Genomic DNA, 14367 nt, shown 5'->3' on the forward strand with positions numbered 1-14367 from the left:
TAGCTCACTCTATGAATACGTATCTCACAATAACAAACGAAAGCAATACGAAGTCAATGCAACACATAACTGAAGCATGATGCATGCATACGCCAGCCTGTTAGCCTGTGTCCCCGTCCTTGACGCCGCCTTCTGAAGCTGCTGATGGGGACGGTGTCGTTGAAGGAGGCTGCGCAACGGCGAGGCTGCCCAGACCAAATTTCACTTTGATCTTTTTAGGTGGATCATCACCAGACTTCGAGCGCACCGAAGGGACGGAATTGGTGTCCTGCCCCTGATGCTGTTGCTTCTTGATCTTGGCCAGACGCTCGAGGAGTCCGTCATCATCATCATCGTTCCGCCGACGCTTTTCGCCCGGTTTCATCGTATCAAGTGACGGAGCTAAAGCTGATGATGTCGATGTAATTTTCCCCGTGACCAAGGCTTCAAGAAGGCCATCTTCTTCGTCCTCGTCTTCTGCTGGCGGACGTTTTGGCGTAGGGTTTACTGATGAGGGTATTTGTCGATGGGAAAGTTTAGGGCTTGGGGGGAGTTCTGAGTACGTAGACGATTGTGGGGTGTTGGGTTTTTGTTGGGCGTCCATCTTACCATCATCGCCCGGTGATGGTTCGTCGTCATCGCCATAGTCCACTAAGGGTAAAGGCGACCGAAGCGGTGAAATATTTGTCAGTTTCAATGTCCTTGGTGGAATCGCAATTGCTGGTCGACGCTTGCGCTTCAGTGTCATTTCGCCTGGTAAAGGCGAGAGGGGAGCGGGGCCGCCACGTGTCCATTGCTGCATCGTTATCGGTAGAGGGCCGCTGGCAAGGTCTGACTCATCGTCATTGTTGAAGTAGTCCTCTTCCTCAGCATCAACAGCCCGGCCACCAGGCCAACCGCGTGCATCCGGACGTCTGAAGCACAAAAAGTCAGTTAGATCCATACAGCTATGACCGTCATGAGCTTACTTAGCATCTGTGTTCTTGTCTTCGACGGGTAGCGGCTCTATGTTCATCTCCCACCGACGAATGAATTGCTGGAACCTTGAGCCGCCTAGTGGTGTTCCGGCGAGCTTGCGAACCTGCTCCTCGTGCTTGGTCATACAATGGTGGATCAGTTCCTTCATGTTCTCCTAGCAGCGTGTTAGCAACACCATCCATGACTCAAACATCGAACGAACCTTTCGTATTATCTCAAACAACTCGTGACAAGATGAACTAAGGAGGTTGTCCCTGCGTGATTCTTGCAGCGTGAGATCGAGGATTGGCTTGAAGATGTCATGTTTAAGGAGATGTTGGTGCATGTTTCGATTGTTTTGTTTGACCAATATTCGAAAGAATCGAAAGGCAGCTGCAATCGCCAGATGAGCGGGGTGAGTAGCTTCAAAGATACAAAAAAAAGCTAACCATGCTGAAGGTGCTTGTCCCTAGCCTTAAGAAGAGTGGCAATGCGGATGGAAATGTTCGAAGTGAGGACGAGGAAATGACTGCGGAAGGAATGCTGAAGGGAGAAGTTGCATAGTAGATCGCAAAGGTAGACATATAGGTTAGTCTGTTCTCTCGTGAGTGGTAAACGTAGTTCTGGGCAGCGGATCAGCACATTATTGGGGGGAGATATGTGAACGTACCTTTGAAATCCTGCCACGGCGGTATATCGTTGAACGGGCGAAGAAGCGTATGAATGCAGTTCCCATTGTAGAAGTACTCCATATACTTCTCCGTACCAGGATCATCCTTCCCTCGAGGTAACATCTTCACACCGGGTTGCTGCTGCTATTCACAGAAATGTGGTCAAATTGGGCATTAGGTACACGAATACCATCACTCACGTGGGCCGCTTCTGTTCCGTCGTTCAGAGGAATATCCATCCAAACTTTTAATGCGTCACCAACCAGGCTCTGGACAGCCAGATCCCGACTCTGAATCAGAATCCGACAGACCATAGCCAAAATTGTTTCAGCCTTGTCCGCACCTTTCTTCCCCGCATCCTTCTCCTTCTCGATGGCGGTGACCTGTTTCAACACATGCCCGCGCACGCCAGTCAAGTCGTGATCGAGCAAAGCCGCCAATATCTCGCCCCCAGCGGCGATTATGGGCAGGTTGACAGGCAGTTTCTCTGGAAGGCCTACAGCCCACTGGACAGCAAACAGAACACCTCGGTCGACCAAGGTACGGAAGAGAGCCATCCTTGCGGGAAGCTGGACGTTCTTCGCCATGACACAGAGTTGCTGGATGAGAAAAATGACCTCGCGTCGCAGAGTTACTTCCGCTTCAGAGAGTTCCTCCGGTGGGGCGAAGGAGTAATGTGATGAACGCGAAACCTGACCATTAACGACGGTATGGGTGAGGCCATTGACTGGGGACTTCTGGTCGACATCCATGGAATCTGTGTCCGTGGACTTCCTGAACACCGAGTCCTTACTGGTTTTGCCATTCACGCTAGCATCTTCATCGGCATTCTCAAGTTTAACAACAACCAGCCCGCCCCCCATGCCGCCACTTAATGGGAAACCTTGCGTACCTGGTCCTTGACTAGAGCTTGCCCTTCTCCCGCCTCCGCTTAACATATCTTCGTCGACATATAGCTTCACCACTTCCATCAGAAACCTTGGGTCTTGTTGCACGTGTGTGATGATATCGATTTGATTGAATATTATGCAGGAGCTGAGGACATTGAAGGTCGAGTCGTCGAGCACACGAGCGAGGACCACGTCCTTCAGGAATTGCAACCTATATGTGTGGTGTATCTTGCGGACAATGGCCTGATCAACGATTGCGATCGGTTGGTGGAACTGCGTGGTCTGGACGAGGAAATCGCGGTAATTCGCTTTGTAGTCGGGGAACTCGGGATCGTCTATACGAAGGGGGAAACGTAGGAAACGGGAGTCAGAAGCGGGGCTGGATTTGCGCGGGTGATAAAGGGTAGATGTTGAAGGGAACATGACGCACACTCGAGCATCCCGACGACACCGAAGAAAAGACTCTCTTCGAGTATGTGCTCGTACAACCCGTGATCGTTTAGGAGTACTACGAACGAATGTCAGCAGAGATTGGCGTGTGGATTGGCAACGACACTTACAGATAGTCTGCATGAGTGAGCACAAAGCATGCAAGTTCTCCAAATTCTCCAAGTCTTCCGCTTGGTGTAAAACATCAACAAGTTGCTTGATGTATTCCTGGATAGAACAGACAGGAATTGATTCCATATCAGTATACGAACCACGGACAGTTCAGTAACCAAATGGAGGACGTAACGATAAAAGGATACATGGAACACGACTTCATATTATTCGCATTATCGGCAAGGGTACACGACGGAGAGTATGGAATACGGTTGGCATTAGTTAGTTGCGAGGTGCTCACCTCGTGTTGGATATACTCGCACATTCGTTCTTTGACCGGTTGCGTTCGAGAGAGCGATTTGATGACTTTCTCTATCTCCCCGATGATTCCGAGTTGTGGTTGAGGTAGATGGCCAGAGCGAATAACATTGGCTGCAGCCACGGAATCACTGTTTCCCGGCGTAGGCGACGACGATCCAACGAGACCGGGCTCTTCTTTTCCATGTTCAGATTCCCATGTTCGCTCGCTCGCGAAACAACAACTCACCACGGTTTAGGTGCCTCTGGACCTCAAGTATGAAGTTCCAAACCTCTGAACAGCCTTCTGGATCTTGAAAGCTAAGCGCGTAGTCGACTCCATCGGGTTCCGTCCAAACGATGAGCGTGTCTGGGAAATAATTGGTCACGTTATGGAATGCAACAGCTATCCTCACACCTTGCTGCCGCTGGTAAACATCGTTGGAACGAATCGTCGTGGAAAGGATGACTTCCGCGTAGTTGGATTCAGAGCGAGCTATGAGCAGAGCCTCGTTCGTCTCGTCGTTGAATTGCCCGAAGCAAAAGGCTGTTCCCTGGTCAACCCATCTCGAGCCTATCAATTCGTAGACCTAAGCAGCAGTCAGAAATGAGACGGTGAACCGACAACGCAAGCAACCTTGACGCGTTTGAGCTCGTAGTCGCTATCGGGGAACCAGTCGTGTGGATCGTCCTGAGAGCCTCCAGCGTCGGCTTCAGCCCCGCCGGGCGTGTGTTCGACCAATTCTACTTGCTGAAAGCCGTTCAACGTCCTATCCGAAGGCTCCTGCTGCGCATTCTCGACGCTGTCCGGGTCCGTTGGTTGTGCGGAGGTGGCAGAAGCGGCGTCTGGCTGAATCTTGGAGCTGGAAGATGGGGGATCCTGAGGGTCGACGTTCAATGGCTGCTGGTCGTTGGCCTCAGCAGTGGCTTCACTGCGGTCCATGCCCGAGGGTTGAGGGGTATATACAGAAAGAACGCCGCCCCTGATATGATCTTTGTTGGCGAAAAACCAGGACGAGCAGGACGTGACCGCTTCCGGAATTGTATTAGGCGCTCACTTACCTAAGCAGCCTTTATTGCGAATTGCGAACTCCCGTGACCTAGACCGTAATCCAACCTGAGTTGGACACCTTCCTCCTCATCTTTCAACGTCGCAATGACCAAATCGTCGACTGTCCTTACCGTCGCGTCCGTGACGGCTGCAGGCCTCCTCGCGTACGCGATATACTTCGACTACAAGCGTCGAAATGATGTCGAGTTTCGCAAGAAGCTGAGTCCGTGTTCTTCCTTTTCTCAGATGGCCTAGGAATGGCTAATTTTTCTCGTATAGGAAAAGACAAGAAGCGTGCGGAAAAGTCTGCGGCAGAGTCGAGGGAGTCTCTAGCTGCCTCTGGCTCCAGCAACGAGCTGAGTCCCGAACAGCTAAGGGAGGCTTTGGAGCTAGTGAAAAACGAGCCGCCACCGCCTGGGGCGGCGGAGAAGGAGAACTATTTCATGTCCCAGGTGGCCATGGGCGAGCAGCTTGCAACGAGAGGTCCGTCTCTGCTATGACACCTTCCATGCTGCCTACTCAGTTCGCCATACAAGGTCCCGAATTCCACCTTCCAGCAGCTTTGGCGTTCTACCGCGCGCTGAGGGTTTATCCTTCGCCCCTTGAGCTTATTGCCATTTACGACAAAACGGTTCCCCCTCCCATATTCAAGGTAGATTCGTCTACCTTTGGAACTTACTCGTCTCTAACAACCCTCTTCGTAGATCGTTATGGAGCTTACGAATCTCGATGTGAGTACAATTCTAGTAGATGGTGCCGTCGTCGAAGGAGGCGAACAAGAGGTGGAGTCTACCTCATCCCGGCACTCCGCTGAGACGAGTCCTTCAAGGGCACCCTCTGAGGCCTCTTCACAAGAATGGGATAAGGTCACAGATCCTGGCTCCCAGACGCCTAGCACGTTTTGAATGTGAACACGCACGAGCGATCTGTAGTCACCTGTACCTCCAACGCACATTCATTTACTCCCGCTTTGTTCTTTCTCGATCCTATACATCGTCTTGGTTTCTAATACATCATTGCATGTCTCCCTTGTATGGCATTACAGGTCAAAGATCGTGTTTCAGGTGAGCTGACCACGTTCAGCAGAATGCTTGAGCCATGCTGAGGACTTGATATTAGCCTATTTCGACTATTTCCCGCCCAAATCGATGGGTGTTGCTATCGTAACTCAGGACAGCACCAGCTCACAAGGCTCACGGAAAGTATTGGTAGCATCCAAGGACTACCAACCTGGGGACCTCATCTACAAGGTGCGTTGCCACTATGTGCCCTGTGTAGTTTGAGGCCTGCAACAGTTTTCAGGAACAACCCGTCGCGACTGTCCTCGACAATGACCTCCGAAGGCAAGGCACCTACTGCACACACTGCCTGAGACACATCGAGAAGGGCATGGCCATCCCTTCGTCTCCTTCTGAACCCTTCCCTTCCGTCTGGTGCTCAAAGGATTGCCAGCTCAAATCCAGGACGCAGTATCACTCCCTCCTTTTCACTCTCGATCCACCTTTGCCACCCGACGTCCCTACGCCTCCCGTATCTCCCCAAGAGCTTGAAGAGCGCCGCAAGGCTCAGTCACTGTTTGCCGAATACCTCGTAAAGAACGGCAACGCCGCTCCTCTCCTCGCTGCCAAGTTCATTGCGCGGCAGGTACAAAATGAGACGTCAAAATTAATGGCCAGCGCTCCATCCACCGAGATCGACTATCCAACTGCTGAAGGGGGCGATTATGGCCTCACTGATCATCTGGAACGGTTGAGATTCCTGGAAATTGTACCATCACCGGAAGAAATGCGACTCCTTACGGACGTCCTTCAGCATGCCCTCCCTGGCCTGGAACAATTCGTGACAGACGAGCGGCATGCTGTTCTCCTGGGCAAGATGGCGTACAATGCATTTGGTGTCTGCTATGGCGGAGGACGCACCGACAAGGTTAGTATTCCCCATTGACAGCGATGACATCCATTGATTGGTCCCCTAGCCGGAGACGGACAAGCGCCCTGAAGACGTCGAAAAGACGCGCACACCTTATGGAACCGCAAAACAGATCGGCTGCGGACTGTACGTGGTGTCCGCGTACTTGGTGCACTCGTGTGCGCCTAATGCTCGGCCTTCGTTTTCCAATGGTACTGCGGAGCTCCACCTTATCGCGAACAAGCCGATCAAAAAGGGAGATGAGATCTCCGTCGCGTACGTCGATGTCACGCAGCATGAGGGCGAGTCCGCTGTCGATGCCCGGACGCGCAGAAGGAAAGAAATCGCCCGGGGATGGCGGTTCGCCTGCAAATGCTCGAAATGCATGGCAGAAAGTGAAGCAGCGGAGACACCGACTGAAGGAGACGTGCCTGAGACACAAAAAGATGAGAGTAAGGTTGACTCGGTGTTGACGAGCTTTGAGGAGAAGGAGGGTAAGATCTGAGGCTTTCATATTTCCTCATACGGACTTCTTTCAACTTTACGACATATCGTAGTTAGACCATTTGTTCTTCATCACAGTGCTTCGTTACGATAATCTCACCGCATCTCTTCTCACTCTAGCACGATTCGTGTGAAGAAGGCAACGCAAAGCAAGACGCGATGCGATTTCTAATCCTTGGCACTGTCTGTGGTCTGGAGTCAAGAATGATATGAGCTGGACAGGTCTAACCGTCGGTTTATTATAAAAGCAAACATTCCGAGAGTATATAGCCGTGTTGTGGGTTATCGACCTTCTTTCGTTTCTCCCCTCATCTTCTCGCACATCCTAGAATTTCCTGCTCGCAATTTCTGACATCAAGATTCAAATACTTCCCGGTAAAGTTGTCATTCTGCTTACGTACTGCTGGAGTCACCAATCGGGACTTCAATATGACAAAGAAAGATTGGCGAGAGACTCGGCAAGCCAGCGTACTCGGCAATTCAGCCCTCGCCTGACTGAACTTCCTCCCTGTCCTCCATGCTCCTCCTCAACTAAACTACTACATGGCCTCAAAGCGAATTCAAGATGATCAAAACAACTCCAGAAATCGTCCCGCGAAGAGATCCAAGGCCAGCCAGGCCTGCTCGACTTGTCGAAAACACAAAACGCGGTGCGAGTTGCTAGACACGAATTGCACGACCGGTCCCATCCAATGCCACCGTTGCAAAGTGCTCAATATCGAGTGCTCGTTCGAGAACTCGGATATCATCATCTTACCGAAGAACTCCTCAGGTCCCCCTGGCGCAGCTCCTGGAGTTGAGTTCAGCCCCGACATTACATCCGAGCCAACGTCGGACTCGGCGCACAACTCTGTGCAAGCGGAGAGTCCGCCTACTCCCCCGGAGAATAGCAATAGGCTTCTCAAAGTTGATGATTTCATTCCGACTCCACGCACACCTTGGGGGTCTCTGAATCTACCAGATGGCTTCGACTGGGGAGTAGCGCCTATAACTGCGGTTCAAGGGTTCACGACGCCCCAGTTAGCCCCTCAAAGGCATAGCCCATATCACGATACCGCCCTATCCGCGATATTAACGCCGTCGCAAATCGCGAATTGCCTCGAAATGTGAGTCCACCCGGTCTCCCAATGCACGCTACTAACTGTATTTCTTAGCTTCGAGAGTCGTTACCGGCCATGGATGAACCTACCGCCGTCGAAAGAAAACACCCCGGCTCTCGATTTAGCACGATGCCTCATTGCAGCTCGACATCTCGACTCGCTGACCCGTAGCCGGGTTGCCCCCCGCCTTCAGGTTCTAGTAGAGAAAACTATTTTACAACCAGGATACATGTCGATGTCCGCCGAATTTGTGGAGGTGTTGCTGATGTTCTCGCTGTGGGAACCTCTGTGCGGGGACGGCTACGATCTTCCGCGAGAAGGACGATTGCTGGCCACGTCCGCCGTGGAAGTCGCTCAGAAACTTGGCTACGACCGTTACGGGGTGTTAACCCTGAGACAGGGTGCCCTGGATTTAATGGACGCGAACTCAGACGAGATTCGGTTTACTCGTCTGTGGACAACGGCGAATAACATCGAACAGCTGTGCGTATCAAATTCTCCTACTTATCGTAGCTAATGCCCTTGCTCCTAGGCTCCTCCTAGGTACCGGAAAGGCCAGTCCGACGCGAAAACGGATGACAGATCGCGATTTTATGTCAGTTTTCACGACGGAGGACTCGCGAGACATGAGGTTGGGCTTATTCAGTCGGTTATTCGATCTCACGGACAGAGGGATGTCAATACATATGGAAACCTCGGCAGATATGGACCAGTTTCATAAGGAAGCGACGGACGTACTCAACTCGTTTTCGTGGCTCCATCGTCTCATCGCGCCGCTCCCAGGTAAGTTCTTCTCCTCGATATCCCCACAACAGTCATTGAACGGAGTCGTGCTAGTTGTATCTCAATTCGACTCATTTTACTTCCATATACTGGAGATCAACTATCATATCTGCCGACTACTAATCATCCACAACATTCTTCTCAATATGAGGAGAGTTTTTGACACTTCGTCTCAACGAATGTGGTTTCAAGTGCAACATAATAACGTGTACCTCGCGCACGGCTGGACTGGTGATGCCCTCTGCACAGCAGAAGCTGCGCTCATTGCCCTCCTTTCCCGCCCCGACTTTGTCTCCCTCTCTACCGTCCCAGATCAATACTTCACCCTTCTCACTTTCGCTTGCACATTCCTCATTGTCGCGCGATTTGCTATCTACCATATTCGAGAAGGACCTTTGCACGGGCAGACGGAGAACTTGCTGATGAAGACTGCGGAACGGTTTCAACAAGCCGCACTTTCGCCCAACCACATGCCCAATAGGTGTGCTGAGGCAATCAAGGAGCTTCTGGGAGCATGGGAACGCAGAGGCCCCAGGGTCATATCCACTTCCAAAGAAATCGCTCTTCGGCCCACAACGCAATCGGGAGAGAATCATCATAGTTCTGGTCCAGGACATAACGGAATACCCGCTTCCTCGTCGTACCCTCACTCGCAATCACATACAACCGTCCCTCCTATTCCACCAAATATTCCACCCGGTTTTGCAACATTCTCCGACCCTGATATGTTCTTCGACGCCCAATTCTGGTCTTCATTCATCGGTAACCTCAATCCATAACAATGAATTATGATCACCGTGTGGCAGGACTACAGGATGGGAGACTGGCTAGCGCTGTCCTCTCTGGTAGGACGGACGTTTGTGGATCTTACGGACTTTATATACGTCAACCAACATCGCAAGTTCAGCACTTGTGGATATAACACGAGTACTTGTATTCTACATCAGTACCATATTATCCCATAATTACGATGGTAGATCTCCCTTTTGTATAGCTGTTTTCCTCGTATCTCCACATAGTAGTTGTGTTTTTTATCATCGCTTCTTTGCTCTACTACCTGTGGCCTTTTTCGTGTCCGGGGCATCCAGGATTCCGCCTATGTCTAAAGCATTACGGGCAGCTTGATTGATATGCTTGAACCTGTCTGGCCCGAGATGTATCCCTCCGAAGTAGCGAGTGACAATGATGAGTACGTTGTCAACATCCTGAAATAATGGAAGCTTATAATGGACGACAAGGGAAAAAACAAGCGGCTCAAGCACTTACAAGAATTTGTAGCAAGTGGGCGAGCCGCCCACCAGCAGCTGTCTCCCCGTCGTCGTCGTTATCTACCAGAGTATCCTTAACGAGGACAGCTAAAAAACGCGGATGACAATAACGTCTTACCTTGATGGAGCACGTTGCCTACATGACAACGCCAAGCGTTGATGATAGGATGCGCAGCACGAGAGATTTTTCGATCTGACATCAGGTGGGAGAGGATGAGGGGCACTTGAGACGGGTGGGATATTCGGCAGGCGCGTCCTACAAATGCGCTTTTGCGGTCTGTTATGGGTTCGGCTTCGAATATCTGGATCCCTTCGGGTATGCCGAAAGTTGGCGCAGCAGTTACAGTAGGAGCGCGGTGACTCTCGTCCGTGTCGGAATTAAGGAATGCTGTAGAGGTTGTGGCCTTCGAATTGTTGGTTTCCTCCGCAGCATCGCGGATGACCTGGCCTATCGCATAGTTGGTCAGTTTCTCATCGTACCATTCCGTGCACAGCTCCAACATGCGTTGTAAACCATCAAACACGCAGATGGAGTCCGCCGCCCATTCCACACCGTTGACGGAGATGTAGACACGGAGGATGGCGCCGAAGAGGTTGGAGTCTGCACCGAAAGCACCGATGTACCGAGAAAGGAGCTGAAGCTGGGGAGGCGATGTGGATGGGTATGTTGGTGGCAGGGATATTAGAATGTGGACGGTTATTTCTTCGTGCGGCGGCAAGAGGCTGCACGGGTGCTTCAACTTCAGTACCTCACGCATACCAACTTAGACAACTGACCCTAGCGTGATTTCGAAGCGCAGGGATTCATCTAGGCTACCTTTCCGTGGGCTGGCATTGTTGCCATCGGGTAGCCAGATCTTCAAGACCCCCTCGCCGTAGATCGACTGGAGAGCTGCGAGAAACTTTCGATGACCCCGAGTAGTGCAATTTTGCAAAGCGCCGCACCTCCGAGCTCTGCAGCGACTTGCTCGCGGTCAGGCATCGCAGAGAGCTGCTCAATTAGCTCCTCGAGCTCTTGGGCATGGTTTCTTTCGTCGGCGGACATGAAGAACCAGGTTTGAAGCGACAATGTGCAAGAATTAAAGCCATATGTAGATAAGATAAGATCATCTGGTGACTAAAAAGGTTTCCAACGGTAGAGCAATGATTAAACAATAATATGCGTGCCACAACTGAAGAGTAATCAGGGATCTGCGGGGGAGTCTGTCCTATTATTCATGAAAGAGTTCCAAAACTGAGGGTCCAAGAAGAGGCCAGGATCCATCTCGTCGACCAATGAGACTCCAAAAAATGGTTCAAACATCGAAACCAAGGGATCACTTGCAGAGAAAGGCTCCGAGCTTGTTCCGTGTCCTGATCCCTGCGTTACTTGCTCAGACACCGGCACGCTACAGTCAATTGGCTTATCTTGAAACGCGCCATTCACGCACTGCTTCGCGGCAAGCCCTTCCTCCCTTTTTCTGTCCCAGGTAGCCACAGCCTCCCGAAGCGTTGTAACACACCGTGCAGCCATATGATCAGGCGAAAGGGCGGCTTGTTGTAGTCTCTCTATCGTCATGTCCAGTAGCGCGTCTCCGTGACCAACAAGCGACGGGAATCCTATGTGATACACAGCTATCTTCGTGATGAGCAGGGTTAATCCGGCGTAGGTGATGAGGAGGAAGTAGGGGTCGGGCGCAGTAGAAAGGGAGGCGACGTCGAGGCGTGATAAGAGGGAGACGATGGCTGCTTCAGATAGAGCAACCATTTCTCGTCCCCATACTGCGGCAATAGGTAGTCCGTTGAGTTCTAGTCGTAACCACTCTTTGTAGGGGCGATCGAAAACGGACTTGAGCCCGTAAAGATTCCTGTATAAGGTCTTCATCTTGTAAACGTGATAGGATACCTCAAGCATGCTGAAGTAGAATGCGTCTAGCTGGAAGACAACTGCATTTACATATTAGATACGAGGTTGCAGTTGAAAAGAAATTATAAACCTGGTAGAGGTGTGATGAGACGGTACAGCCAGTTAAAAGAAGCAATGAGATCATTGATTTCCTTGGTGGCATGTTCTTGCTCTGTACGAGAGGGTCCCCAACACACGCTAGAACCGATGTCCGCTAAGTCGAATAGCCGTCTCGAAAGTCCAAGGCGGATATCTCGCGGATCCAAAGTAAGATACGACGCCGTGAAGTCAGCACGACGTTCTTCAGGTGTACGTCGGGATTGGGGATCGCGACCAGCACCAACGAGAAGCCTGATTAGCGTTAGCATCAAGTCAGTGTCATCGAATTGTCGTATGCAAAGGAAACTTACATATGTTCAATATTTGACGCTGCGCACCACTGCCAACAGTTATTCCAGTTGGTGCGGATGGAGAGGTGGAGCACTTACCAGCCTCGTCTTCCTGACAACCTCGGGGTCAGGATCGTTTGGTGTATCCGGTTTACGTTGCTGGAGTACTTGGATGTTGTCGTATTGATTCAGCCCCAGGCTGATCGCGATTTGCATTGCAGACGATGCCAACAGACGACTGTCTCGTTCGATAGCATAGCCAGATCCGCATATAGGAGTCCATAGAGCCAGAATAAGTAGCGCTTCCATGAACTCGATGGTATTTGTGTGAGGATATCCTGGTTGAAGCAGGGAGCTCTCAACCAACGCTTGAAGGCGGGGGGCGACTTTGGATCTCGTCGTAGAGTCAAGGTGTCTCGCAGCAATCGTGCAACGAACGAGGTCTAAAGCTGTGTCGTTCACATTGGCCGGTGGCAGGCTCATCCACGGTCTATATCGCGTCTCGAAGCTGTGCACAACAGTGTGTGATGAACTGCGCAGCAACACCATAAATCGTAGGCACCCACATATCTATAAGGTAACGAATTCGTCCATGAGAGAGGATAGATGTCAGGCTTTCGTCTTGGTGATTTATTAGACCGTTGGGTTCACGTGTAGGGAGTGGCGGCAGGATTCCTCGAACCGCTAGTATAGGTTCTCTCGTCCAGTAAGCGTCGTCCGCAATCCCGAGTACTCGCCAAGGACCCAAGACGTAGGTCTCGGCATCTAGAACATCAGCGCCCTCTTCTGGTAGTTCGAATTCATTATTTGACGTGAAATCTTTCTGCACGCCAAATTGTTCCGTTGAGGGCGAAGAGGGCGTTGGTTGCTGTTGACCTTGTGTATTTGGCCCGGTGTGACCAGAAGTGCTAGCTTCGTTGTGCCTCGCGACGATGATTATGTCTGAGTTATGGAACGAGCATTCGATATCCAAGACTTTACAGCGGTGGCATTGTAGCCGTCCGTTGGGACCAGGGGCTACATCAAGCAGCTCGCAGCGACTTTTTGTTTTTCGGCATGTAGCACACGCTCTACTTGCTTTGGGGCGTTTCACTGGGTTCATATCCGGCGTATTGGGCGATTCTGCGTCTTGAGCACGCTTGGGCGCCATCGCGGTCGCTTGCAAACCTGTGGATCGCAAACGCGCAGTAATTTGGGGGCTAATTTAACCGAACACAGGGGTAGAAGTAGAAGGGTTTCAACTGCGGGATTGCTCCCTACCACTATAAGAATTTATACATACACTATAGGGAAGTAAGATAATAGACAAATGCCACAAGTACTCTAGCCACGCGTCAAAAACTAGCCCCCATCCCATCGACTCACTACGCGCCGTAGGAGCCGCTAAATTTGAAAGTACCTTCTTCGGCCTTCCAATGAACGTTAACGTGATCACCCTTGAGGTACAGGGTGTTGTATCTAGACGGCCAATCAGCCCTCTGCCATCCTCGCGACTCCTGGCTTACCGAGCGTGCCCTTGAATATCACCCATCAAGTTCTCAAAGTCTGCGATAGGTATTTTCTTCATCTTGAACTTAATGGGTAGCTCCAGCCCCAGCATAGCTGCAAACACTGCTGGATCGGCGCATACGCCGTCGTATGCCCATTTAGACGAGCCCGTCTTGCACGACGGCTTCCACTGTGCACAGCCATCAAAGATAAGCAAGCAGCGAAAAAGCTAGGAACAAGAGTAACACCCACGCTCATCTGTTTCTGGATACCGCTGACAGCTACGGCCCTTAACTTCCCAGCTGCTGCCTGGATTTCCTGCGGAGACTTCGTCTTCGGTTTCAAAGCTTCCGCAGCGTCTTCAAGACTGCGAGCATAACGCGCCAAGCGCAGCATGTCTTCGAGAATGGTTTCATCATCTTCGGGGAATTGAAAGTTTTCGCCTTCATCTAGGATGGACGCGACGAGATCAGACGCGTCAACCGAGACTTGCTTGCGCGCTTTCTTCGTGGGAGCAGAAGAAGATGTATCGCTCTTGCGTTTTCCGGCCATCGCAATGTGTCTGAAGTAACGGTGCAAGGATGTTTTCAGGTTCGTTACGGGGAGAAAACAGGAGTCGCGTCAGGTCGCGTCGCGCGTTCTACATGCAATGCT

General features: G+C 51.3%; 7 protein-coding genes across 7 annotated transcripts; 3 read left to right on the plus strand and 4 right to left on the minus strand.

Moving 5' to 3' along the window:
- Positions 1-100: 100 nt before the first annotated feature.
- Positions 101-4280, minus strand: PSY2 (Platinum sensitivity protein; the record flags this gene model as incomplete). The annotated part of the gene is made up of 12 exons (XM_036774247.1): positions 101-893; positions 948-1111; positions 1160-1329; positions 1386-1559; positions 1607-1751; positions 1808-2832; positions 2928-3005; positions 3058-3154; positions 3342-3535; positions 3588-3707; positions 3756-3927; positions 3975-4280. 12 exons carry the CDS (start codon positions 4278-4280, stop codon positions 101-103), a joined length of 3438 nt encoding a protein of 1145 aa, XP_036632749.1.
- Positions 4281-4493: 213 nt separating this feature from the next.
- On the plus strand, positions 4494-5293 carry PC9H_004666 (uncharacterized protein; the record flags this gene model as incomplete). The annotated part of the gene is made up of 4 exons (XM_036774248.1): positions 4494-4611; positions 4668-4871; positions 4925-5040; positions 5093-5293. The coding sequence occupies 4 exons, from the start codon at positions 4494-4496 to the stop codon at positions 5291-5293; spliced, it is 639 nt and encodes a 212-aa protein (XP_036632750.1).
- A 128-nt stretch (positions 5294-5421) lies between these two features.
- PC9H_004667 (uncharacterized protein) lies at positions 5422-6801 on the plus strand (the record flags this gene model as incomplete). The annotated part of the gene is made up of 4 exons (XM_036774249.1): positions 5422-5452; positions 5508-5638; positions 5691-6314; positions 6364-6801. 4 exons carry the CDS (start codon positions 5422-5424, stop codon positions 6799-6801), a joined length of 1224 nt encoding a protein of 407 aa, XP_036632751.1.
- Positions 6802-7343: 542 nt separating this feature from the next.
- PC9H_004668 (uncharacterized protein) lies at positions 7344-9462 on the plus strand (the record flags this gene model as incomplete). The annotated part of the gene is made up of 4 exons (XM_036774250.1): positions 7344-7906; positions 7955-8383; positions 8433-8683; positions 8738-9462. The coding sequence occupies 4 exons, from the start codon at positions 7344-7346 to the stop codon at positions 9460-9462; spliced, it is 1968 nt and encodes a 655-aa protein (XP_036632752.1).
- A 255-nt stretch (positions 9463-9717) lies between these two features.
- YIH1 (eIF2 kinase Gcn2p negative regulator) lies at positions 9718-10996 on the minus strand (the record flags this gene model as incomplete). Its single annotated transcript, XM_036774251.1, has 5 exons — positions 9718-9888; positions 9950-10011; positions 10070-10674; positions 10729-10843; positions 10897-10996. 5 exons carry the CDS (start codon positions 10994-10996, stop codon positions 9718-9720), a joined length of 1053 nt encoding a protein of 350 aa, XP_036632753.1.
- Positions 10997-11134: 138 nt separating this feature from the next.
- PC9H_004670 (uncharacterized protein) lies at positions 11135-13375 on the minus strand (the record flags this gene model as incomplete). Its single annotated transcript, XM_036774252.1, has 5 exons — positions 11135-11877; positions 11928-12187; positions 12247-12275; positions 12325-12733; positions 12792-13375. 5 exons carry the CDS (start codon positions 13373-13375, stop codon positions 11135-11137), a joined length of 2025 nt encoding a protein of 674 aa, XP_036632754.1.
- Positions 13376-13589: 214 nt separating this feature from the next.
- Positions 13590-14265, minus strand: PC9H_004671 (uncharacterized protein; the record flags this gene model as incomplete). Its single annotated transcript, XM_036774253.1, has 3 exons — positions 13590-13683; positions 13731-13903; positions 13966-14265. 3 exons carry the CDS (start codon positions 14263-14265, stop codon positions 13590-13592), a joined length of 567 nt encoding a protein of 188 aa, XP_036632755.1.
- Between the last annotated feature and the right edge of the window lie 102 nt (positions 14266-14367).

Source organism: Pleurotus ostreatus, assembly GCF_014466165.1.
Source record: "Pleurotus ostreatus strain PC9 chromosome Unknown scaffold_3, whole genome shotgun sequence".
NCBI lineage: Eukaryota > Fungi > Basidiomycota > Agaricomycetes > Agaricales > Pleurotaceae > Pleurotus > Pleurotus ostreatus.